The 26,846-nt window shown below is 33.9% G+C and overlaps 1 protein-coding gene across 1 annotated transcript in view; it reads left to right on the forward strand.

The window, feature by feature from the left end:
- The window catches only part of LOC136040798 (rho GTPase-activating protein 190-like), a gene marked incomplete at its 3' end in the record, with an annotated part of 203,100 nt that overhangs the window by 110,474 nt on the left and 65,780 nt on the right, over positions 1–26,846 (forward strand). Inside the window, 6 exon segments of the mRNA XM_065725127.1 lie at positions 1,844–1,967; positions 3,794–3,995; positions 12,026–12,199; positions 16,092–16,343; positions 21,516–21,694; positions 23,009–23,189. Of these exon segments, the coding sequence (XP_065581199.1) occupies positions 1,844–1,967; positions 3,794–3,995; positions 12,026–12,199; positions 16,092–16,343; positions 21,516–21,694; positions 23,009–23,189 (1,112 nt within the window).

The raw sequence follows: 26,846 nt of genomic DNA on the forward strand, positions 1-26,846 counted from the left end.
AGTAATCCGTTGGCAACTAGCCCCCCCCCCACCCCCCTTTTCCCGAATACGTATTTTCGACATAATACCTTAAGTTAGGTATTCCTGTTCTCCGACCACACTGCCGTTCTATGACGAACAAATATACCTATCAAATGGGGATAAATCCATTTATTTAGATAGGGAAAAAACAGGTACAAAAGTCAAGATATTTTGATCACATACAGCGAATAAAGGGTTTTTTCCATATTTGAAAGTTTATATGTTCGTCATAGAACGACATTGTGGTCTAAGAAAAGAATACCTATTTGAGGTGTTATGTCGCATATATGGAGAAATGAGCCCAACCAAGGGAACAAACTCAACACTTAACTCAACAACATACTCAACATTTAACTCAACAACATACTCAACATTTAACTCAACAATAAAAAACTCAACATTTAAGGTGTTACGTCGAATATATGGGGAAATGAGGCCAACCAAGTGAACGATTATAAAGTCAATATTTCGTTTGCAATTAGAAGACGCGGGAGGCTTTGCCACCTTCATTGGAAATTTGTTTTACTTTTGGGCAAGAAAAATTTGGGCAAGGGGGTTAGCTGGCCTCAGATCACTTTAACTCTTGAAAAGGGGAACTAAGGTTTCTGATTTCCAATCTAACAAGTCCCCTCCAAAGTTTATTTGACCATCCTTTCTATAAACTTATATGCCCCGGGGGAATAACCTAAAACTATTTTCCTGAGGGCTGTAGGGGGGGGGAGGTGTCATCCAAAAAGACATAATTTTTGAACCTTTCAACAAAGCCGAACAAAATGGTTATTTCAAAATTTTTATTGGATGCATTGGAATACTGATTGGTGTGGGAGGGGGGACTGGCTGTCTTCCTATCCATCAAAAGGGCTTTTAATTTCAAATCGACTGAACCGGTTTCGAAGTTCTTGCAACTACACCTTATACATGAAACGCCCAAAAAACATCAAAAATAAATAATACATAATAAAAATAAATAATATATTGTGCCCGCATTGCTCTAGCACTATTGCGACGCCGATGATACTGACCTATGATACTAACCATGATCTATGACACTAATAGCTTAGCTCATGGTACTATTTTTGAAAAGAATCTGGTGAAAGATCCACAAGTTTTTTTATTTTGGGAATGGCTCAAAAAGCTATATATTTTGTTGTGTATAATTATGCTAGTTTCAATTATATCATCTTGATATGATACTGACCTATCCGATGATACTGACCTATGATACTAACCATGACCTATGACACTAATAGCTTAACTCATGTTACTATTTCTGAAAAGAATCTTGTGAAAGATCCAGAAGTTTATTATTTTGTGAGCAACCCAAAAAGTTGTATATTTTTTGTGTTCTCGAATAAAGTACTATGGACATTAAAAATGAAATCTTATCGTTTTAATTGGTTAAGTCGAAAATCACACAACCGTATATCTATTCAAAAATAAGAAAAAATCGGAAGTTCAATTTGAATGAAAAAGAAAAAATCTCCATTGCACTTAAGGAGGTTCTGCTTCCAGCGGACGCCAGATTTGGTTCTGCTCCCAGGCTCTGCTTCCAGCGGGCGCCAGATTTGGTTCTGCTTCCAGTCTCTGCTTCCAGCAGGGCGACAAAGGAAATGTTTATGAAAAACAAGCCTAAGATGACGTAGTTATCATTTGAAGGTATATTTTTCTTTGGGAATCCAACTGATTCTTAAAGACAAAGATATTCAGTTTATCCTAAAAAACCTGTGCGACAATTATTTAATTTAATTATTTATTTTTGTTGTTATTAGTTTAATTGTTTATTTAAATCTTGGCAAGATTCAATTTGTTACTCTTATTTCAGGGACTCTGTGATGATGATGAGTACGAACTCAATGGCCAAGTTCATACTTTTCAGTTTGAAATTTTAGATGGTGATGCTAAACATGGTCAAACTGCTTTAAGGTTCTCTGGCTTCGTTAGTAATGGTAATAGTTTACTATTTGCTGCAGGGAGTATTTGAGTCTTTCAGAAGCCAATCTGGCCAAGTCAATTTTTTTGTTTCTAAATTTTAACAATTTGTTGAGTTCATATAAGTATTATTGCAAATTCACCAACAAATAAATAATTGAAACAACAGTTTCGCGCTGGAGAAAACCTATGAGGATTTGCGGTCGCGCGAAAATCCGCGTAACTTCTTACCTACTAACTCGACTATTTACTTAAACCTCAATTATTTAATTCAAACTATTATAAATAAACCAAAAACAAATAAACCATATCCTATATATACGAAAAAAAGGATAAATAAAAAACTGAATTAAAAATAACAATCGATAAATATAAATATAAAAAACAATAATAATAACAAATCCAGTCTCCATCACTCTTCTATACTCAACTCTTGATTTCTTATGTTGACTCTAGGTTTCAGTACATGAAGTCGAAAGTATGTTTAAAAAAAAAATAAAATAAAGATTATTATTCAAGTGTGACAGTATTTTATTTTTTGAATCGAAAGCTGAATAATTTTTAGTCCAGTCTGAAGCACACTTAAGAAAAATTTGCAATTAATACTTATTGAAAATAAATTTTTCATTTATTGAAAAATAAAAAATATATGCCTACTGTAGTTTTGATTGCATAGATAAGTGGCAAAAAATATATAGATCTATATAGATAGATGGCAAAAAAATGGCAAAAAGTACAAAAATTGGCGAATTTTGCAACCAAAAATACCCTTTTTAAGGATTTATTTGTCAGAAGCATTGATAATAAGTTAAGTATTTTACCAATGACGTAATATAAAAGAGCACTGAACCTTCAGTAATTAATTCTCTCAAATTTATCATGGTTACAGAGATAGCTGCAACCTAGTAAGGAACGAGCCACGGCCCATAGTAACCAAAATATTAAAAAAAATTTGAGAGAACAAAAGGATTAGCAATATAGAAGTATGCCCGAGCCGCCACTTACGGTGAAGTAACTATTGTAGAATATAATTTTTGAAGTTATCCCTGTTTGAGAATGAACCTGACAAAAACACAAAGATGGACACCCTGTAATGTTTAGTTTCCATTTTTCATTTTCCATTTTCCATTATTTCCATTTTCTATCTATTTCATTTTTTTTCTCTGTAGATTGCCTTCGATGTATTAAAAATCAGAACAAAAAAAAAAAAAAAAAAAAAACAAATAAAAACCGGCAAATTATCTATCAATTAAAATTTTAAAAAAAGTATATAAACATCAGATCAAAAAAATACAAACGTAGATTATCCACCTTGTGCTGCCTAAGAGTAATCGCCTGTCATTGTCATCCAGTCTCGAAGAAAAGTCTTTCTCTCTCATATATGATCGTGTATCGTAATGGAAGATATGCGGTTGGGTTATTTTTAGCTCCATTTTGGACTATAACCATATTTTGAGGTTGCAATCCCGGAAGTTATTACAGTTATAGAAGGAACTTCTGTTACCAACTACATAAAGGTAACCTTTCAAGCCTCCCCCCTCTCTTCCGGTGGCGGCTTCAATTCAGGAAAATCTCAGAGGGAGGGACAAAAAGGTACTTTTGAATGTCGAGGAGAGAACATAATTTTTTTTTTAGTTTGTTCAATGAGAATACTTAAAAAAAAGCGTTTTTCAAAACAAAATACAAAAAAAGAAGTATTTTTAAAATTTGAGGGTAGTGCAAAAATCTTATATTCAGAGAGCAGCCCCCCCCTCCCCCTAATTAACGCCACCATCTCCCGGTCTAATTCAATTTACAAGATGGGTATCCTGCGATATTGTGTTAATACTTGTACTTTTTTCAGGATGCTTTTGCATTTACTCGTCTATTGATTCGCTTAATAGTGTTCGAGAAGTCCTAGAAAAGAATTTCCTCTCTAGTATAGATGGCGGAGAAAGTGTGACCCTACAGGGTGTACCTATTGTCCTTCTACTAGTCGCCAATCCAACTTTGTCTGATAATGAAGTTGAACACCTGAGAAGTGAGGGAATGAATCTTGCTGAAACGTAAGTATAATGTGGTAAATTAAACATGGGGTTTAAACGGGTACTTGGCAGATTGAAAATCAGGTGAATGTTTATTCTTGTCGGGGTTTTGATTCTTATCGTGTATTTTTAATGGTATAAATTTAGATTCTTAGAAAACTTAAGCCTGGGGTCACTTATTCAACAACAACATCAAAATTGAACACATGAAGGAAATAATTTACTGTCGTGGTCCCTCCTGTAGAGCTCTATGGCTGGGAATGCATGGAGAGAGAGATAGAGGGGATATAAGAAACCCACTAAAAAAAAAACCAATAAACCCAATAACCCAAATAATAATACCCCAAATAATATAAAATAAAAATACCCCAATACCCCAAATAATAAATACCCCAATATAATACCCCAATACCCCAAATAATAAAAACCCAAATAATATAAAAACCCAATAACATAAAAAACCCACCCCAAAAAAAGAACTGTCTGAGCGGTCGTCCACGACCCATTACCCGCCGTAAACTAAATCCGAATGAGGTGGTGGGCAAAAAAAAAAAACATATCACCAACAAACAGTTTTTACGTGGCTCAGAAACATTCATCTCAGGGCGTATGGTAAATAAAGAAGAATAACTAAATATAAAACAAAAAGGGAAAGTAAAATAAAAAAGAAAAAAATAGAAAAAGATCACTCGAAGTCAGAAAACTTCACAATTTTTTGAAGGTACCAAACGAGAAATTCTCGTTAGCTTACTGAGGGAGAGTATTCTGGGCAGTATGACAGACAGTCCGATTTCACTGACAGGGTGAAGGGACAGGGTAGAAATATGGCTCAGATTACGAAAATGATTCTGTGGCAGCAGTGATAATTATATTTAGAGGATTAACTGATACTAATTAACTTGTAACTAATTAACTGTATTTGAATTAAATTGTAATTGAAATAACTTTATTTATTGTGTTTATTTTCATTTTTTAAAATTAAATTTTTCGTCATTTTCGAACAATTCCATCGAATGAAAACGCATGTCTAGAATGTGTCGCTTTTTTGTCCTTTTATGTCATTGTATCATTTTGTCATTGATGTCATTTTGTCCTTTTATATTATGCCATTAATTAAAAAAAAGCTTTCCAAAAAAGAAGTTTTTCATAGAAAAGTAAAGGTATTATTAATGTTAAGATTAGCAGATATATGTCAAAATAGAAACTAGAATTGACAAGAAATTACTAAAAGAAAATAAAGGAAATCCAAAATGAACAGAAATTAAATAAAAAATCATAGCAAACAAATATGCAAAAGGTACTATTATAATAGATAATCTTAAAAAAAAATCTTACAATAAATAAATCTTATAATAAATAAATTTTGAAGCGATTGAAACTTAAATTGAATATGCAAGGCAAGCTTGAAACGAACACAAATCACTATAACCAAGAATTTGGGTTTTCCATCCTTCTGTCATTGTAAAAGTCTAAAACCTACTGCGCCAAGACAAATGTAATTTCACTACAAATATTCGACTCCCCCCTTTCTTATCTGTCCCCTTTTTAATACTGCCCCCTTTCTTATCTGTAAAGGTCTAAAGCCTACTCCGTCATTAGCGCTTCACTAAAAACGAATTATATTACAAATATTTTCTTTTCCAGTTAGTACAGCATTAAAAATGAAAATAAAATTACAGCGACATGAAATCTTAAACTGATTATCTTTTAACAATTTATATTATTATATATCAAAGATTCAGTTCGATTTTATTTTTACGTTCCAAGACTGTTCAAGACACATATAGTTTTCAGTAAAGCGCCAATGACGCAGTAGGTTTCAGTCTTTTACAGTGAGAGAAGGAGGCAAAATGCGAACTCTTGTTTTTAGTGAATTTTGTTCGTTTCAAGCTTGATTTGCATATTCAGTTTAAGTTTCACTTGTTTCAAGATTTATTTATTCATTTATATTAGTACTTATTGTATGTCTGTTTGCTATGATTGTTTATTTAATTCCTGTTCGTTTTGGGTTTCATTTATTATTTAATATTCATTTCTTGTAATTTATTCATTTGTATTGGTACTTGTTTCACTTGTTAGAAGATTTATTTATTCATTTATATTAGTACCTATTGTGTGTTTTTTTGCTATCATTATGTATTTAATTTTTCTTCGTTTTAGGTCTCGTGTATTCTTTAATAGCAATTTCTTGTCGTTTCTAGTTTGAATTTTAACAGGTATTTTATATCTGCTGATCTTAAGTTTAATATGGCCTTTAATTTTCTTTGAAAAACTTCTTTTTCGGAAAGTTTTTCAAATGAATTTTTGTTTGTTTTTTATTGCAAAAAGTGTCAAGTTTTTAGAAAATGCTGCATCTAAGTAAACAAGGTATCAAGATAGAAAAATTATTAAAGTAACAATAAACAGGTTGCATAACTCAGAGCCATTTGTCCAGGGCTAGGGGGAGGGGGTTCAAACCCGAAAACATGTTTATTTGGCCTTTGAACTATTTTGAACAGAATTGCTATCTAAAAATTTTGACCGGATGCCCTTTGGGAAAGGGGGACGTGGGTTAATTGCCCATTGATCACTTTTGACGCTTAAAAAAAGAGCTAAAAAAAAGAACTTAAAAAAGAACGATTTCCGATCGGATGAACCCCCTGCAAAGTTAATAAAACCATCCCTTCCACAAAAAACTTGTATTCTAATAATGGACAACTTACATAAGCTACAATCCTTCCCCTGGGGTCTATGGAGGATTTCTCAACCCCTAGGTTATATCAATTTGAATTTATGACTATTTTGAAGAAAATGACTGTCAAAATTTCTATAAGATGCATTTGGGGAAAAAAGGCACAAAAGGAGATTGTTTTGTTACTTTTTGATAATTTTTTATTCTTCAAAAGGGCACAATAAATTTTAATTTCCGAATCGTTTGAACTTCCTCCACAGTTTATAAGATCGCACCTTCCATAGAAGTTTTATATTTTAAAGATTGGCTGCTATTATAACTAACACAGTGCTGGGGAGAGGCTCAAACCCGAGATTATAGCTGTTTGACATTTGAATTGTTTTGAATAAAATGGCTAACTCAAAATTTTGATCGAAAGCATTTAGAAAAAATGGCGTGGAGGGGGGGGGGGGGCTGCCTACCGTCTGATTACTCTTGACTTTTAAAAATGGAGCTATAACTTTCAATCTAAATCGAATGAGGCTTTTCCGAAGTCCATACGATTACCCCTTCGATAAAAACCTTATATATGAACAGTGGACAGCTTGCATAACTTACAGCCTTCGTTCTGGGGACAGCGGGAAGTTTTGTGGACCCCTGAGAAATAATTATTTTAATTACTTCACCTCTTGACTATTTCGGACATAACGGTCGTCTCAAAATTTTAATTGGATGTCTTAGGGGAAAAGAGGGTGTGGGGGGGTTGATGCCCTCCAATGGCGTTTGAATCTTAAAAATGGCAATATAAATTATTATTTCCAATTTAATGAGCCCCCTCAAAAGTTTATAACTCCACTCCTTGCATATGAAGTGCCTCTAGAGACAAAAAAATTGGAGCCTTATGGCTTTGGGGTTTGTGGGGGGAGGTTAGTTGCTATCAGATCACTTTTGACTCTCAAAAAAGGAACTGGAACTTTCGATTTCTAATTATTTGAGTTCCCTCCGAAATTTATACAACCACCTTTTCCGTAAAAACATTATATACCTTCGGGGCATAATTAAAACCCTTTCCCCGTTTCTTTTTTTTTTGGGGGGGGGGGGTATGTGGACCCTTCAATTTTTGTCATCTGATCGTTGGAATATTTCAAAGAAGATGGCTATCCCAAAATTTTGATCGGACGCACTTGGGGAAAAGAGTGAAGGGGTATATGCCCACCGATCACTTTTGATGACTCTTAAAATGATAAATAGAAATTTCAATTTCCAATCAAATGAGCCTCCTCTGATTTTTATACAACCACCCCCTACGAAAAGCCTTATCTACCCCCTTGGCATAACTTAACCACTTCTCCCGGGCTCTCGGGAGCTGTGTTGACCCCCTGAAATTTTTTTTATTTGTTCTTTAAACTATTTTGAATAAAATTTCAATCTATAAATTTGGTCGGATCCATTCGGGGAAAATAAGTGGGGGGGGGGGTATATGCCCGTCGATCACTTTCGAAGCGACTACCCATTACAAAAAAAAACCTTATCTACCCCTGGGGTATAACTTACAACACTTCCCCTGGGGTCTGGGGAGCTGTGTTGACCCCTGAGTTTTTGTTATTTATTCTTTAAAATATTTTGAAGAAAATGACTATCTCAAAAATTTATTTATGCGAGCATCCCTTCTAAAAGAACCACATGCCCAGGGCATAGCTTACGGAGCCTGTCCTTGGGCTCTGGGGATTGTGTCGACTCGGAGTTTTTGTTTTACGATCTTTGAACTATTTTTCACGAAATGGCTGTAAATTTTTTTATTGGATTATTGGGAGAAAAAAGGGCGTCGAGTGCTAGTTGCCCTCTGATGTCTTTTGACTCTGAAAAAGTGAACTAGAACTTTCAATTCCCAATCAAATGAGCCGCCTCTGAAGTTTATACGAGAATCCCTTCTATAAGAATCATATATGCCCCCGGGGCATAACTTACAACGCCTGCCCTAGGGCCCCGGGGGTTGTTTCAATCTCGGAGTTTTTGTTATATGATCTTTGAGCTATTTTTTTTTACAAAATGGAAATCTTAAATTTTTATCTAATGTATTAGGCGAAAGAAGGGCGTGATTGGGGGCTAGTTGCCCTCTGAAGTTTTTACGGTGACCACTTTCATATGAAGTGCCTCTTGGAAATAAAAAATAAAACATTGGAGGCGTATGACCTTTACTATAGGCAACACTATAGCGTTGCCTCTGCATGTGTCCCGTACATCGGAATGTGTCCTTTTGACATAAAATGTGTCCAGATCCAGAGCTAAATTTTTCTCAGGGGGGGGGGGAGGGTGAATGTTGACTTTGCCACCCCCTGCTGCCATCAATACTGTAAATATTACAATCTTTGCCAAAAATATTACAATTTAAGTTTGTTTTGCCGCCCCGGGCGTTCCGTTTTTCACGGGCTGGGGGGGGGCAATGTTCCTTCTTTCTGTTTCTTTAAGCCAAAACAGAAAGAAGATTACAGTTGAAATTACTTGAATGTACTGACAAGAGATTGAGATTGAGATGTACTAACAATTTATTAGCAGTCGACTTGCAAGCACCTGAGAATAAATCAAATCTCTTACCGTTGTCTTTAAGGGACCATCCTACCCTTACCATCCTGTAACTGCTGCCATCATGCTCTGATAACGTACTAAAAGATGTATAAATTGTTAAATTTATTGGATTTGATTGTTATAAATCCTTGCATATGAAATATATGATTGTACAATATCAACAAAGCATAGGATTTGGAATTGATTTGTAGACTCTTAGCCTATTCTTACCTGTGAAAAATAATTAATAAATAAATAATAATAATAACAATAAAGACTCTTTAAGAGTAAAAAATTGAAGTTTCGATTTTGGCTATTAGTATATTTGGAAAGAGCATTAAAAGTCGCACGGTATGGTGTAGTCATTTTTTACCTTGATAACTAAGAAAAAAAAAACGAAAATTATCCCTATTACTCACTCTAATCCCCAGTGTAAAACAGAAAATTCAAAATGTTTAAGGGTGAACCTGGGGAAACTTCTTTCCTGTTTGTGGTTATATGAAGTATACATATTTGTTTATAAAAAAAAAATCAGAGAAACGCCAGAATTTTACTAATAGTCCAAGAAAGCCAATCTCGTATCAGTTCAAAATCGCCGGAATGCTTGTTGTTCCAAAATTGTATTTCTTTCCTTTGCTCACAATACAACCTCCTTTACAACCTGATTACACTCTGAGGAGTACTAATTGGTTTTACATAATTATTGTTTGCACTTTGAAGGATATATGATGCGCACAGAAGTATACCCAGAAAGGTGTTAAGATTGCTTCAGCTCCCCCTCCCATCCCTTAGGACTCTTGTTACAAAAAGTGCCTTGATATTGCATAAGAATTTGTAAAAGTAACTTGATTTCCGATACAAATTGATGATTGGTTAGTTAAAAAGTATGTGTATATTTAATTCCTATGTTATTTTGCTTGTTTTCTTTGCTCTAAAAAATTGTTTAAAGATATTGAGAGGTGTGGCAGTATCTAGAATGGTTGATAAAAGCAGGTACCACATTTTAATTTTTGCTAAGAACTCGCCTAAAACTCCCTTTCCCAACCTAATCGGGTTAAGGAATAAACAAAAGCGCGATAAGACTCATTTTGATTTACGAGATTGTCACACAGATCAAAAATAGAAGCTCAATATGAACTGAACTTAAAAATGAACTCGTTAATAACTGAACTCAAACATGTAAATATCAAGCAATCTTGCCTTTTTCGCAGGCGAGGGGGACGCAGGCCAATCGGGTAAAGGTTGAACTGAATACGCCAAGTTTGACCATATTGACAATTTACTATCTTTTAATATCCCGCTGTGACGTTGTGATCTTATTTATCCAAAGTCGATGTATTTTTAGATTCAGTCTTGAAAAATCATTACCTTTCACGTGGGAGGATCTTTGCATGAAGAATTTTTCGTGGGTGAAGGGAATTTTCCCTGAAAGGGGAGCCGGATTTCCGGGACTATTTAAGAAACAAACGGAAATTAAAAAAAAATAAGCTTTCAACTGAAAGTAATGAGCTACATCAAAACTTAAAACGTACATAAATTATTACACATATGAGGGACATTGCCTCCTCCTTAATACCCCTCACTCTTTATGCAAAAGTTTTTTAGAGATAAAAAAAACATTTTTAAAGTTCAAGCAATAAAAAGTCAAATTTTTGCGTAAAGAGTGAGTTTTTCAAGAGGGAGAAACTCCCCTCATATACGTAATAATTTCCTTTAGTTTTAAGTTTTAAAAAGTGAAAGCAATTTATATGCAGGAGAAAAAGGACATTATCTGAGTTGTGTTTTCAGGCATCAGGTTTGAAGCGTGTTTTGAGCGGGTTTGACAAAAATTTTTTTTCAGGTTTTCCGTGTTCAAGACAGTAAAATTTTAAAGCATTATCTTAGGGATTCAAAGCATGTTGGACACGGGTTCTTCAAAACTGTGGTGCGCTATGATTGCTTGGTTGATATGGGTTCTCAGAAGACATTCGCCGTCTTGAAGACAACACTAAAAACGATAATCTGCAAAACCTGTGTCGAACTCTGTTTGGGATGTGGGTAGGCGGAACTCTGTGTTGGATGGTGTATCTCCGTGTGGGTGGCCTGAAAATGAGGCTAGGGTGAAAAATAGATGGCTTAGTATTTTATCCAACAAAAGGCAATTGTTATATTTATTGATATCAAAATTTGTCTTTTTGAGTGTCGGTTACTATTGAACCGTGTCGTTCCTTGCTTACAGCTCGTTACCGCGAACTGTTTGAAAACCCCAATGTGGGGAAGTATTAGCTATTGCGGTGTGGAAGTAGTGTGGTGTTTTAGTTTTCGATTTTTTTTTCTTTTATGACAGTTTATGCTATTCACCAGGCGAAGATCTTTAAAAACTATGATGACTGCTATTATATTTTTGCTACCCTCAACCCCAATGCACGCTTACCCTTTGAGGACACAAAAAGGGGATTCAGGTTGTAGAGGGGGCATTAACCTTCCCCTTTGACGTAAAATCGTAATTACTCAATATCACTCTGCCAAAGTTAACTTAGAAAGGAATCTGCCCGTATATCATTTTTCGAATAAGTAATAACATCCTTGATTAATAAGGAGGATCACTGTATTAATTAATAATTAATGAGAAATGTGTCTTGTTCGAGATGAATTCCTTCTTTTTTGTACATGTTCAAAAATGAGTTGCATATATCAAGTGCTATGGAATTCGTCATGGCTTAGGCTATTTTTTAACCGCGCAAAATAATTGCGTATTCCCTTAATAGAAAAAGCGTGTTGTTGTGTCTAAGCCCCCTCCTCTACAAACCAAACTTCAAAAATTTTTCTGAGTATCAGTATTTTTGTTTCTTTTCAGTTTACAATGTACATTTTTTGATTTGAGTGACGAGCCTAACTCAGATGGCACACTTAGTCTGCGAAGTTCCGAATTTTCACATGCCCTTCGAACATTAATCACTGCCATTCAACAGAAATCTGGGTTAGTAAGCATCTATCAAAGCCTATCTGAAGTTTCGGATCCGGATATTAGGTTTGTTTATTTATTAGTTTTGCTTTCAGTAGTTTTCATAGTTTTTTTTTTTAGTTTCAAAGATATAAAATATAGAAAAGGCTGAGGAATAGATTTAAAAGTCAATATTTCGGACAGTTGTACCAGTTCATGGAAATATAAAGCAGAGAACGGTCTGTGCTACTGAAGATAATTGTATTTTTTTTTCAAGATCTGGGGGTGTATTTTTGTTTTCTTTGATCTTAAATTGGAAATACCATGAAAAAAGCATAGTGTATCCAAAGTTTCGGATCTGGATATTAGATTTGCTTATCTGTTGATTTATTTCTTTTTGTAGTAAAATTTTTATATATTTTTTTAATGTTTTAAGAAAATAAAGAAAAGGTTGAAAAATAGAATTAAATCAGACAGCGATTATTAGAAGAATGCTTTATGGAATTGGAATTAATTATGTATAATAAAAATAATAATTATTAATTAATTTAAATAATTATTAATCAATTATTAATTATTGGAATAATTAATTATTTAATTATGGAATTGGAATTAATGATTAATTGGAAGAAGTGTTATTATGGGGAAGAATGATTAGCGTTATTGAAGATAAAAACGGCATTTTTCTAGATCTTGGATCTAGGGGTGGGGTGCACTTTTATTTTCTTTCAATTTTTCAGTGGAAATACCAAGAAAAAGGTCCTTTTTTGAATCATAGAGCATTAAAATCCTTATACTGAAAGGTGTCCCCTCCACAATAGGCACCGCTAACTTTGGAGTAAACAGTTTTTATAGGAGGGAGAGTAGGAATAAACACTAATGAAAATTAGTGTAACTCTTCGTTCCTGTTATTAGCTTATATTGTAAATTCGAACAGGGTTGTCTATATAGCACGGATGATGTTTTTACCCTATTTTTTTACTATTAATATCAAGTATGGTAAGCTTCACAAAGCTTGTCTCACAACAAAGCTACGGCTTACATGCCGAAAAATATTATTTCTTTTGTGACTTATAGGGCGAAATACGATGACTTCTAGTGGCATATCCCAAACTTTTGTTTGGAGGGGGTTGGGCCCAAAGAAAATTTAACAATACGCGACAAAATTTATTTACCCTCTCTTCCTGAATATGGCCCCGGTGCCCTCATTTGCCTCTTTTCAGGTGAAGTTGGGCATATGAAGTCAAAATGGGTGACCAAACAGTCCTATAGTCCCATTTTCCTATAGAGTGTGAGTGGTCCCACCTCATCCAATTTAACAATTTGTTTATCATCTCTGACGTCCCTTCACCGGTGGCTGTTCTGGCTTCTCTTGTGCCCTGGGGCAGAGTATTGATTAGCCCTCTCTCCCCTGTCTCGCAAACATTTTCAATCCAAATTAAGAAAAAAAAAATTGCCAACTGCGCCCTCTACTTTGTTTAATAAAAATTCAGAAATTACAATTGTAACCGTTAGATTGTTTATTTTAAATTCTGCGCCCCTGAAATATACCGTCCGGGGCTAGTGCCCCCACTGTTTTTCCCCTAAAATCGCCTTTTGTCTTCACCTGCTTCGCCTGAAAAGGATAAAGGAAGACGCGGCCTGAAAAAACAAGTTTGTAAGAATAAATAGGAGAAGGACTAAGGAGGAGAAACTTCAAAAAGCTAAAATTAAGTAAGATTATGCGAAGGATATAATAAATCATATTCTTTTTTCAGAAATTATTTGCATCCAACTACTAAATCGAAGCATTTTATTTTAATCTGGTATATTAGCATTTTATTATAAATATATTCTAAATATGTTTTTAAGAATTTGACTCTAAATAACGCATAATAAAATATTTTATGAATAGGGTCATAGATTGAGGGATTGTCCTTGTAGTTGCCCTATGTATGGAGAGATGGATGAGTCTTTGCATCATTTTTTAGGGGAATGTAAGGAATTTAAGGAATTGCGGCCAGAAACTTTTTGTAGGAGGTCGGAGAGAGATTGGATTTTGGAAATTTTGAAAAGTGAGTGTTAATTAGAAATAAATTAGATATAAAGTTAATTAGATATAAATAATATTGGAAGATTTTTCCTGGTAAATATGAGGCATCGTGAAGATTTTCTTGAATTGTCAGTTTTGTTGTTTTATCATTTAATGTTTTGTTGTTTTACTTTTTCATTTGTTTGTTGTTTGTCACCATGACCCAAAAAGGATTTCTTTTGAATATATCTATTTATCTACTATCAGGCTGGGTTAATTATTTAAATGAATGAAATTATTAATAAATAAATAAATAAATTAAATTAAAATTATCAATTAAATTAATTAAATTTGAATTAATTAATATATAAATCAATTAATTGATTTTAATAAATCCGCCTACTATCAGGCTGGGTTAATTATTTAAATGAATGAAATTATTAATAAATTAATTAGTTAAATTAAAATTATCAATTAAATTAATTAAATTTGAATTAATTAATATATAAATCAATTAATTGATTTTAATAAATCCATCTACTATCAGGCTGGGTTAATTATTTAAATGAATGAAATTATTAATAAATAAATTAATTAATTAAATTAAAATTATCAATTAAATTAATTAAATTTGAATTAATTAATATATAAATCAATTAATTGATTTTAATAAATCCATCTACTATCATGCTGGATTAAGGGTTAAAAAAGGTGAGACGATCGAAGTTTGGCCTAAGTTGAGTACATCGAAGCTGTTGATCGAAGCTTTCTTATTTTTTTTTTTTGTAATTCTGCCATAGCCTATACATTGTTTTTGCTGCGTCACACATTTGTTTTTTCCCTTTATTTTTAATTATTAATTTAATTATTTTATTTTGTTTTATTATTTTAATTTATTTTTTTATTATTTTAATTTAATTATTAATTTAATTATTTTAATTACAGCCGGTCGTACTTGAGAATTATCAATCAGAGGGCCACCGTGTGGATTTATTCCTATTGATCCTCTTTATCTTCAAGGGCGGATCTACAGCAAAATCTTGGGAAGGCCCCAATTTGGCAAGGGTGCCTATAAGCAAAATCTTGAGGGGGGGGGGGGGGTAGTGTGACAAGGGCGTCAATTATTGACAAATCTATCTATAAAAAAGAGTTAAAATATAAAAGACAAAGAATGAGGGTGCTAGAAAAAGTCTTGGGGGGGGGGGGGGGCGTTCCCCCTGGATCCACCGTCACTTGGCCTAGGACGTATGGAGGGTGCTCTGGGGGTCCTTCTCTTTCCCTCCTCGCTGACTGTATCCTTGGCATGTTCTACAGTTCTTATGGTTAATGCATGTGGCCGAATACAAAACTTCATTTGGACACGCAAAAGACCCATCTACTTTGAAAAGACAATTATTCTGTTCTCATCAATTATTCTGCCTCGTGCAAAAATTTACTTTAATTATGTCGCTTCCTGATTATGATGATTAAATGGAGTAGAGGAGGGTATTCAAACTATTTCGTTATTGGCAGTGAGTTGCTTTTTGGATCTAAATTAAGAAGATTATCTTTAATTATCCTACTGCTTGAATTTTTGTTCTTTGCGCTTGAACACTTTTTTTGCCATTGTTTTTCTTGTTCAAGTTCCTTTTCGGTTAATTTATGTATGTACAAAAAAAGAAACAAATTCTCTTTTTTATGGGTTACATGGTACGAAAAACAGGAAAAAGAAATTTTTTGTCGATTTTGTCATTTTATTTTTCAGTTTTAAAGTATTTGGATTTTTTGATTTTTACTAAGCAATTTTTTTAAATTTCAAGTTTTTTTCGTTTTCATTGTCATCTGAAATGCGTTTGATACATTACAAATTTAACAATCTTAATTATTATAGTTCAATCAATTAACTAAATTCATTAATTCTTTAGTAGTTAACTTAACCTTAATAAAGTCGTTTAATTAATTTTATTATTTACATATTATTTTTTATAGGATTATAATGTGTTTACTCTGTGGCGACCCTTTTTCAATTGACACTGTGATATTGCCGTTATTATCAAATCCCTCTTGTGTGGTCACGGGTGATCGTACTGTGATTCTGGAAACGTTTCTTGGTGATTGTAGAAGAAAGGTTGAAGTTACTATATCATCATACCATGCAGCGTCTGAGTATAGAGAAAGTTTGATCCATGGCTATATTTTGGTCTACTCAACGAAAAGAAGAGCGTCGTTAGCAGTCTTAAAGTAAGTTCAAAATACCAAATATCAAATCAAAAATACCAATAATACCTGCAAATACCATATCAAAAATACGTCAAAATCCAAAATACCACTAAAATACCAAATCAAAATTATCAATAACACCTTCGCAATGTGAAATCCAAAATAAGTCAAAATGCCAAACATCAAATCAAAAATAACATCAGAATATCAAATATTAAATACGTTTTGAGACCATACTGGCTATGCATGACGTGTGAAAACAAGAAAGGAAATAATGAATGAAAAGAGAAAAATCGAATAGGTGAAAAACAAGATTTTGTCAGCCAGTAGCAAAATATGAAAAACAAGCAGGTATTTCGACAAGGACCTCCGCCAAGTTGTCCTCAGTGCTCAAAAAAAGAAAGAAAGAAAAAAAAAACAGAAAAAATAACAACAAAATCTAACCTTCTTAAGTGAGAAATGTTATTTAAGTGAGATTTAAGGAGAAATGTTAAGAAAAAAAAAGCTCTACTATCAAAACTTTTGCAAATTTCTAAATTCAGTATTGCAAAATATATATTAGGAACGAATTTTAAATTTTATTTTCCCCGTTGAAAAAATTCCCCCCTCCCCTTGGAAAAATTTGAAAACAGTGATCAATTCTATTTCAGATTTTGAGTCCCCGTTGCAAATAAAATGCTTCGGTACCCCTCTCTGCACTTTCCTGAGGGGGACCTTATATGTAAATCAGTAGCCTATTCTAGAAGATTGAGTTGTTACAGAAAACCTGAATCCAAAATTTGTTTTTGAAACAGAATTTTTGTGAATTAGCTAGACTCATATTATCATTAAAAACAATAGGCTACTTAAAAAGGAAGAAAAGAAACGTTAGTTGGGTGCATAAAAACTAATTGGATCATAGTAATGGTTACAGTAACGGTATAGTATAGGTAACATACAAACGGTTATAGATTATAGTAATGCGATTTTCCGTGGTTCTCATCTTCGCACCAGTATGAGTTTGGGCAAAAGTTAGTTAAGGTGTTTTCTATCCAGTGGCGTATCTAGCACGAGTGCCACCAGGGGTGAAATCTAAAGGTGTCGCCCCTTTCCAAGTTTAATGAACACCCCCCCCCCAAGGAGGATGGGGAAAGAAGGAGACATACCTATTGCTTAGCATCCAAAAAATTAGTTTTCCTTGTTTTTCAGGGACTGTAATTTTCATATTCTGGATTTTGACCATGCTGGTTTCAATGGTGGAACTTTCATTTTGAACTGACTACAAGTTAAATGGACTACAAGCTACAATACCTTCAATCTGCAATCCTTTCTCACTTTACAGTTTTTTTAAACGCCCTTTCAAAATTCCAGTTACTATTGGTCATGGTTCACTCTCTACTAGCTAACAGCTATCACTATTATATTTTATGGGCCGTTGTCCAACACCCTTCAGGTCTTCAAGATTCGGCGATCCTTTGCATACTTCAAGTTCGAAAATTGTTGGCAACCCTGCATTAAAACTAATAGAAGGGTCCCAAAACTAAAGGAATTGATCCCATCCGGCCTTCGAGATTCGGCGGTCCTTTGCATACTTCAACTTCGAACTCTGAGGTTTTGTTGGGATTAGTGGGGTTTGTTGGGATTTACGTCTTTGATATATTTTATTAGGCCAATCATATTTTTTCCGAAAGTATATGTTCCGGGTTATTTAATATCAATGGTAAAACCTTTACCAAAGAGAGAATACTTTCTTATAATCACATGGCAAATAGTGTGCTTTAGTTTCATTAGTTTACGTCTGTGATGCAATTTTGTTAACCAATGAAATTATTCCTAAAGTATGTCAGAAAAAGAAGCCAAATAAACAAGCCTATTCAAAACATAGTTCTTCCTTTGCTTCTGTTGGCGATTTCGAGTCAGTAAAGAAAAAGAAAAGAAAAGTTAAATCCCTCCTGGATTTTCTGTGTTAAATTTTTAGCTAGTAAAAATAACAAAGAAATTTCGAGTCACAATATTTGTTCATGAAGACCCTCTGCTTCTATATACATAGCGGTTGGTTTTAATTCCTCAGTGCAGATTTTTCTATAATTTTCACTTCTAAATCCAGACCACACTCTACCACCTCGTCTTCAAAGCCGTTTCCTATGTCTGTACAAATCGGAGCTTGATTTTCCCTGGTCGTGATATACTTTAGAAGTGACTCTCCGCTGTTTTTATTCTCTTCTTCTCTTCTCTCAATGTCGCTTCATGGCAAATGCAACCCGGGTTGGTCTGCACCCCCACACCCTCCTAGTTACGGCACTGCTTCTATATGTAATTTTTGAAATTGTGTTGAGTGGTGGAAGCGTGAAAAAGTTATTGAAAATTAGTTAAGATATTTCCACAAGATAAACTGGCACTTTTCCTTAAATCTAAGGATGCTTGTGTATATAGCGTGAACCCTTTCTGACAAATTGATATTTTTTTTGGCCGTTCTTTAAATGACGTGTTTATGGCGCAAATTCTCATATTTGGCTCATACTGTGCCATCTCATTATTCATATTCATAGCATGATCATAGTCCCCTTCAAGAGTAATAAGAAAAATGTTGAAAGTACCAGAAAATCAAAATAAAAACATCTATTGCCCCCTTGCCCAGGGCCGTACCCAGGATCTTTTTTCGGGGGAGGGGGGTTACAAAAGATTTTTTGGGAAAATTGTTTGAAGAATGCATCACAATTTTTTGGTTTAAAAAAAATACAAAAATTCATTTTTGTTTGTTATTACGAGTTGGACAAATGTTTCTGGGGGAGGGTTCAAACCCCCTAACCCACACCCCTGGATACGGCCTTGACCTTGACCCATCTTAAGTCCGTCAGTTTAGAATCTGTTCCCAGATTTCGTTATTAAAGGATCTCTTTTCATTCTTTCTGTTCTTGTCTATGTTTGCATCAAGGATCCTTTTTTGGTTTGAATAGTGCTTAATTGCTGTTACATATCCATGAACTCAAATATTAACTAATATGGGACCTCTCTATTAGCATCAACCTTATTTCAGTGGTGTGGGTGTGAGGGGTGCTTTTGGTAATTTTACTTACAATTACATATTTTTTGCTGGAAGATTCCTCTTTTTTTTTTAGGACTAAAGAGTGCTAACCTGAACAGAATATTTTCTTCAAATTTTCTTAAAGGTGGGCTTGACTCTCTCACTTTTATTTTCACCCCCACCCTTTAGCACTGAGAGGTGGAATGTGAAAATCAGAAGATTACGGTTCCGACTTTGTTTCTGGATTTTACAGATTTGGATATAACGGTTTAAAAGCATGAAATTTAAAAACTAAAGCAAAAAGCAGTAAACATGAACACTTCAATCTCGGCTTTGTTTCTATTAATATCACTCTGAAAGAATTACAACTTCTTTTTTATTGAAAAGTTATTGAATAAAGCAGTTTGGCTTGACACATTGGATATCGAAAATACTATATAGCGGAATAAAGTTGCCGTGGATAAGGAAATGTGTTTAGTAGCTATCAAATAGGGAAGTAAAACTCCCTATTTTTAGGGAGTTTATTAACTCCCTAAAATAAGGGAGTTAATTACCCGTTTTATAAACGGATATTTATTACTGTTTTTTAACACTTATGCCAGATTGGTTTCACATATTACTTAAGATATAATACAACTAACTAACTAGATTAGCTTGAAACTATATAGTCTGAAAAGAAAACGCCTTTATCATCGCCCTTAAGAACACTCATCGCCAACGCTACGTTTGATTCTTTTAATGTAGGATTATTTTTTTTGCTCTACACTTGGGGAAGAAACATTAACTTGTTTAATGTTGAAACTACTGAGTTCAGGGCTCAAGAATAGGTTTGAAAATTAACGTCAAGAAGGCTAAGTTGCTAATGCTAGGAGTAAGTGAAGGTGGAGAGGTGATGCTGGGTAATGAGAAGATTGATTATAAAAAAGGGAATCAAATAGGCTATCAAATAGGGAAGTAAAACTCTCATAAACTCAGTTTTACTGATAATTGCATCTTATATACTTTTTTTTAGCTAAATGAATGGACTTTTAGAGGTTTTTAGAATTCAGGGCTCAAGAATAGGTTTTAAAATTAATGTCAAGAAGGCTAAGTTGCTAATACTAGGAATAAGTGAAGGTGGAGAGGTGATGCTGGGTAATGAGAAGATTGATTAAGAGGACAGCTTTGCTTACCTAGCTGGCATTAATAGTAAAGGCAGTGGATGCAGCGAAGATGTTAAAAGTAGAATAGCAAAGGCTCAGTGTGTTTTTTTCACAGTTGGAAAACGTCTGGAAGAATAGGAAGATAAACTTGTGTACCAAGATTATTTGCATCTTGAAAGGAAGAGTACATTCTTGATTAATTCTTTTTCAAACACAAGATTATAAGCTCTTTTGAAATTCTATCTAGCTTGTTGTAATTTCGCCGATCTAGAAAAGTAATTACGACTCATGAGTACCCTTGTAAAAACTCAAAAAAAGGGAATAGATGCTATCAAAATAATCTATAGTCTAGGTGGTCTATATGTCTATATAGTCTATATGTAATTACGACTCATGAGTACCCTTGTGAAAACTCAAAAAAAGGGAATAGATGCTATCAAAGTAATCTATAGTCTAGGTGGTCTATATGTCTATATAGTCTATATGTAATTACGACTCATGAGTACCCTTGTGAAAACTCAAAAAAGGGAATAGATGCTATCAAAATAATCTATAGTCTAGGTGGTCTATATGTCTATATAGTCTATATGTAATTACGACTCATGAGTACCCTTGTGAAAACTCAAAAAAAGGGAATAGATGCTATCAAAGTAATCTATAGTCTAGGTGGTCTATATGTCTATATAGTCTATATGTAATTACGACTCATGAGTACCCTTGTGAAAACTCAAAAAAAGGGAATAGATGCTATCAAAGTAATCTATAGTCTAGGTGGTCTATATGTCTATATAGTCTATATGTAATTACGACTCATGAGTACCCTTGTGAAAACTCAAAAAAAGGGAATAGATGCTATCAAAGTAATCTATAGTCTAGGTGGTCTATATGTCTATATAGTCTATATGTAATTACGACTCATGAGTACCCTTGTGAAAACTAAAAAAAAGGGTATAGATGCTATCAAAGTAATCTATAGTCTAGGTGGTCTATATGTCTATATAGTCTATAGATATAGTCTATATGTCTATGATATGTACTATATTTCAGTGCGTTCAGTGCTGCAACACCTGATGTGCCCATCCAGATCCTGGCCGTTACTGAAACTGGAGGTATTAGTGTCATTTTTAACTCGGAACTCAGTCACCAACTTATAACTCTTGGAAATTCAATCGCTGATCGTTTGCAAGCGCATTTTATGACGCTTACTCCATCTTCCTCTCAAAAAAGTAAGTTTTTAACTCTTTGAACCTTCTTTCTTTTCTTGTTTTCTGGCTTCTTTTCTTGTTTTACTCCCTTTTCTTTTCTTTACCATCTCCATATTAGTATAATTCATAAATCTTACAGAGGAAAAATGTCTTACTCTGAGCATGAATATTCATGAATATAAAATCCAGTAAAAACGCCAAACTTTGTTTGTTCTTTGAAAAAGAGTTGTTGGCAACTCTGCATTAAAACTAATAGATGGGTCCCAAAACTAAAGGAAGCGGTCCCATCCGGTTCCTCTTAAAAAAGTAAGCTGTTAACTCTTTGAACCTTCTTTCTTTTCTTGTTTTCTCGTTTCTTTTCTAGTTTTACTCACTTTTCTTTTCTTTACCATCTCCATATTAGTATAATTCATAAATCTTACAGAGGAAAAATGTCTTACTTGAGCATGAATATTCATGAATATAAAATCCAGTAAAAAGACCAACCTTTGTTTGTTCTTTGAAAAAAAGTTGTTGGCAACCCTGCTTTAAAACTAATAGAAGGGTCCCAAAACTAAAGGAAGCGGTCCCATCCGGTTCCTCTTAAAAAAGTAAGCTGTTAACTCTTTGAACCTTCTTTTTTTTTCTTGTTTTCTCGTTTCTTTTCTAGTTTTACTCACTTTTCTTTTCTTTATTCTCTAATATTCCATATTATTATAATTCATGAATCTTACAAAGGAAAAATGTCTTACTTGAGCATGAATATTCATGAATATAAAACCCAGTACAAAACACCAAACTTTGTTTGTTCTTTGAAAAAGAGTTGTTGGCAACCCTGCCTTCCGGTTTCTTTTCTTGTTTTCGGAACTGCAAAAACATGTGCAGTTCTGAGTAACTATAATTTTTTCAACCCTTGATAATTCAATCTCTTCAGAGTCTGAGTTTCTTCTGTTGAATTTCTCTGCCTCTTAGAAATTTGGTTACTAATGTGAATCAATCCAAATTCAATATACGTGCGGTATTCGTTTTATCAAGCTGTTCCGAACTCATCGAATCGGATATCAACGATCGAATGTACTTAAATCATGAAATTTTCTCATTTCTTTGTAAGTCTTGTCAAAAAATACATTTCGAAGTTGCTGTTGATCTGTATTTTTTTTTTCTAGGTACAATTGACAGGCTAAGAAATCCCAGTTCAGCTTATATGGAATTAACCATAATAGTTGGATTTAATTTCATGGACAGTAAATTCATTTCACTTTGTTTTGGCGAAACCTTTGAATCAATTTTAGCAGTGTATTTTTATATAGTGTAATATATAAAAAAAATTTCGTATAAAAACAATTTTATTTTTAGCTGTTTTATATACCCCATTTTTTCGTGATGTCTGGGACAAGAAACCAGAAGTTGAGAAAGCCTATCATTTAGACGACTCAGGTTTACTTCATGATTCTGGTGAAGGAACGTTAGAGAGACCTCCACGGCCGCCCCTCCCACCCCCTAGGAATGACAGTCGAGCCTTAGGATCAAATGATGGGTAAGCATTGTTCCTACTTCAAACATTTTCATGCGATGAGAAAGCGTAAATGCTGAAGTTTAATTTTCTTCTTTTCTTGTTTTTCCTAAAATTTCACTTTTTTAGGTAAACTCAGTTGAATTTGTTTCTTTTCTCTCTCCCCCTCCCTTCCTCCAAGGGAGTTTTTTTCCAGGAACCATGGATAAGATAAGCAATATAAAACTATTGAAATTGTCATGTTGGGTCTGAGTGATTCAGGCGGGAGGGGGGGGGGGTAAATCTTAAAATCACATATTAATCATAATGTGTGGAATGTAGTTGTGATATTTATGGGAAAGAATCGAAAATTTAGACAGTTTTCTGAAAAAGCAACTAAAAAAGGTTCACACTGAAAAATAGTTGCATTGGTTATATGTAACATTAAATGTACCATAGGTCTTTAAATTTAAAATTTTGGTAAAAAGATGCCACTCCGAAAAATTGCTCGTATTGTGTTAAAGGGATAAATCTTATTAACAGACAATGAACAAAACAGTCTAAAAATATACTGGATATTTCGATCACATGTTTTCACTATCTTCACTATTCGATTAAAAGTTTTAACTATTTCTGTTTGCTAAAGTTTTCTTGGTCTTAGGGAAGCTCTAAAAATATTGTCAGGTAAGCTTACGGCGCATGTATACGTGTTATTCTACAAAGCAAGGTTTGAACATAAGCATTAGTACAAAAAATCAAAAATATCAACTATATAAGACTGAATCTAACTCTGAATTTATAAGTTTTTAATTCACTTCTTTAATATTGAGATACAATATTATTACTATTTATTTGAAAACCTGTTGTAGACACTATGTTAAAAAGACTTCGCTCTTCACGCTACAATTCTTCGGCACTTTAAAAAAAAGTTACTTAATGTTCTAATCAAACGACCCTTGCGTTTCAGGAATCGTTTTTAAAGAATTCAGACAAAATTTAAACTTGGTGTAAAGAGCGAGGTGTTGAGGAGGGGGCCCTCATATGCGTAATAATTTCTGTCCGTTTTAAGTTTTAATGTTGCTCCTTACTTTTTGTTTAATTTCTGATCTTTTTTAAATAACGCCAGGATACCTGGCTCCACCTCCACGGAAAAATCCCCCTCTCTCTAGAAATATTCTCTAGACAGTTCAATTCTTGCGAGAACTTACCCCGGACAATTACTCTTAAATGAAATTAATTACCCGGACAGTCACCCTCAAATGAAAGATCTTAAGTCGATCTGGCCAGCATGACAGAGAACAACAAAGAGACAAAAATCTCAATGAAGAACAAATAAACGAGACTGAGGCCGGAGGAGAGAAAAGATAAAAAACTAAAACGCCGCTTATATTTTGCCTGCATGAAAACTAGGCGTCTTCAGCACAGACGAAACAAAGATAAAAACTAAAATAAGCTAAAAACGAATAAAACCGCCCCCAATGTTCATAAAATACAGTTGTTGTAAATGATCCACGTAGATCACAGAAGCTAATAGAGTTGCTTCGATGAAAACACCAGAGCAACTGACAATTGTAAACTTCATTTGTATTTTATTAGTATTGGTTATGATTTTATTTGTTTTTGGTTTATTTTAGTTTTTATCTGTGTTTCTTCTGTGTATTTTGGGTTTCATCTATTCTTTAACAGTAGTAATTTCTGGTCGTTATGAGTTTGAGTTATGTTAGGTTTCTGTTTCTTCTGACCTTAAGTTCAATATGGCCATTACTTATGTTTAGAAAACTTCTTTTTCTTAAAGTTTTTTTAATTAATTTTTTGAAAAAACCGGAACAACATTATTATACTTTCTCATAGTATAAGAATTCTGAGTCTATGTAAAAAAAGCAAATTTTGTCAATTTAAAAAAAAATTCCAAAAGAGTGAAGTTTATGCTTATACGAATTTATTGATTATAAATTTGTAGAATAGTACAATATGTAGATAATGCGGGAAAGCAATGAAAAGAAGGTGATTAAAATGAAAGTAAGATTGTGATTGAGACGTAGTTCAATTGTTACGAAATATTCATTAGAGAGCCTGTATCGACGTTCGATGTGAGCTGCCTAAAGCTTTTGTGTATTCCTGATTGAGAATCGAATGGGACGACAAAGGTAAGTAATAGATCGATTGGCTTGATCTTGCTATTTCTAAGAGGAATATTTTCTGTGGGCTATTGCTTCTAATTAAGAATGCAATTTCGGTCTTTTTGGTAATGACATTGAATTTAGTTTATTTTTCTGTGGGCTATTGCTTCCAATTAAGAATGCAATTTTGGTCCTCCCGGTGATGACATTGAATTTAGTTCATTTTTCTGTGGGCTATATGGGAATTTTTTCTGCGGTCTATTACTTCCAATGAAGAATTCAATTTTGGTCTTTTTGGTGATGACATTGAATTTAGTGCAAAATCTCATTGACATGACAATCTAACGACATGTTAAGACCAGCTATGATAAAACACAAGGAAGCAGCTGACCGAGCACCAAGGACTTGAAAAATGAGGGAGAAGCATTGGCACCTTAATGACCTGTCGCAACATCAACAATGTCAGATGGTGGTATTTGGATTACGGAAGGGCCAGACATTTATGATGTCTAAGGGCTATTTGTCATAGGTGATTAATTAAGTACTAGTGGAATTTTTAGACTACACGTTTTAGATGGCGCTATCATAAGAGTTCCATAATAAAATGGTACAGTCAGCAATTAAGCAACAGTTTCTGCACCAGTATGAGGGGTATTCGGGTTATCAACGTCAGAGTATTTTCTGCGTTCCAAGCATAGCTCATTCAACTGGTTTCATCGTGACCAAAAAATTGTCAGGACTACAGATTATCAGAAAGCTATTAAGCTCAAATTCAAATTCCTTCTGGAGGGAGGTGCCTAATGGAAAAGTGTGCAGAAAAAAAACGAAATCTACTCCAAAGTAGATGTTTCGTGAGCAGATAAGTGTGTGTGCTATGAGGGTCTCTCTTCATATTTCTCGAAAGAAAGCTTGCAACTCTGAAGCTTGCTGAGACGTATATTCAACTATCTGCGGGTGTTCAAGCAGGAGCCAAAGGTGATGCCCAAACTTAGGTCTTATTCAAGCTGCAGTCAGTTTGGGTTGCTCGACCAATATTTAGTGACGGTTCAAAGGATATAATCAAGAGTAATGCAGCTTTCTTTGCCATCTGCAGGGCATGGTAGGGTAGGGCATTTTTCATGTAGAACAGGACATGGGATATCGCTTCAAAATATATATCAAGCAGCATATGTATCTCATTTGCATCCACATGACGATTTATCACAAGCAGTTGAAAAGGGATATGAAACTTTTTAGATTAGAGGAAGAGTAACTGTAAAAAGTTGACAGTAGATATTTTCCCAGTCCCTATATTATTGAGCCGGGGTGTAATGAAAATAAGTGACAGATTGGATCGAAGGGAAAAAAATATGTGGCCTGAACATCGCGCATTAGTGACGACGAGAACAGGTGACACTTGGAAGTTTAATGAGAAGACAAATAGGTCAAGGTGCGACTTGAGGTGACTTGATTGGTTTATGTAAGTATAGTCATTTTTTTTACATAAGCCAATCACTTTGTCATAATTTATTTTTATCATAAAACAATATAAAATACAATATAATTGGCTATAAACTTTATGGATGGAACCTAAGTCAGAAAT

This window comes from Artemia franciscana, chromosome 21, assembly GCF_032884065.1.
Source record: "Artemia franciscana chromosome 21, ASM3288406v1, whole genome shotgun sequence".
In the NCBI taxonomy this organism is placed as follows: domain Eukaryota; kingdom Metazoa; phylum Arthropoda; class Branchiopoda; order Anostraca; family Artemiidae; genus Artemia; species Artemia franciscana.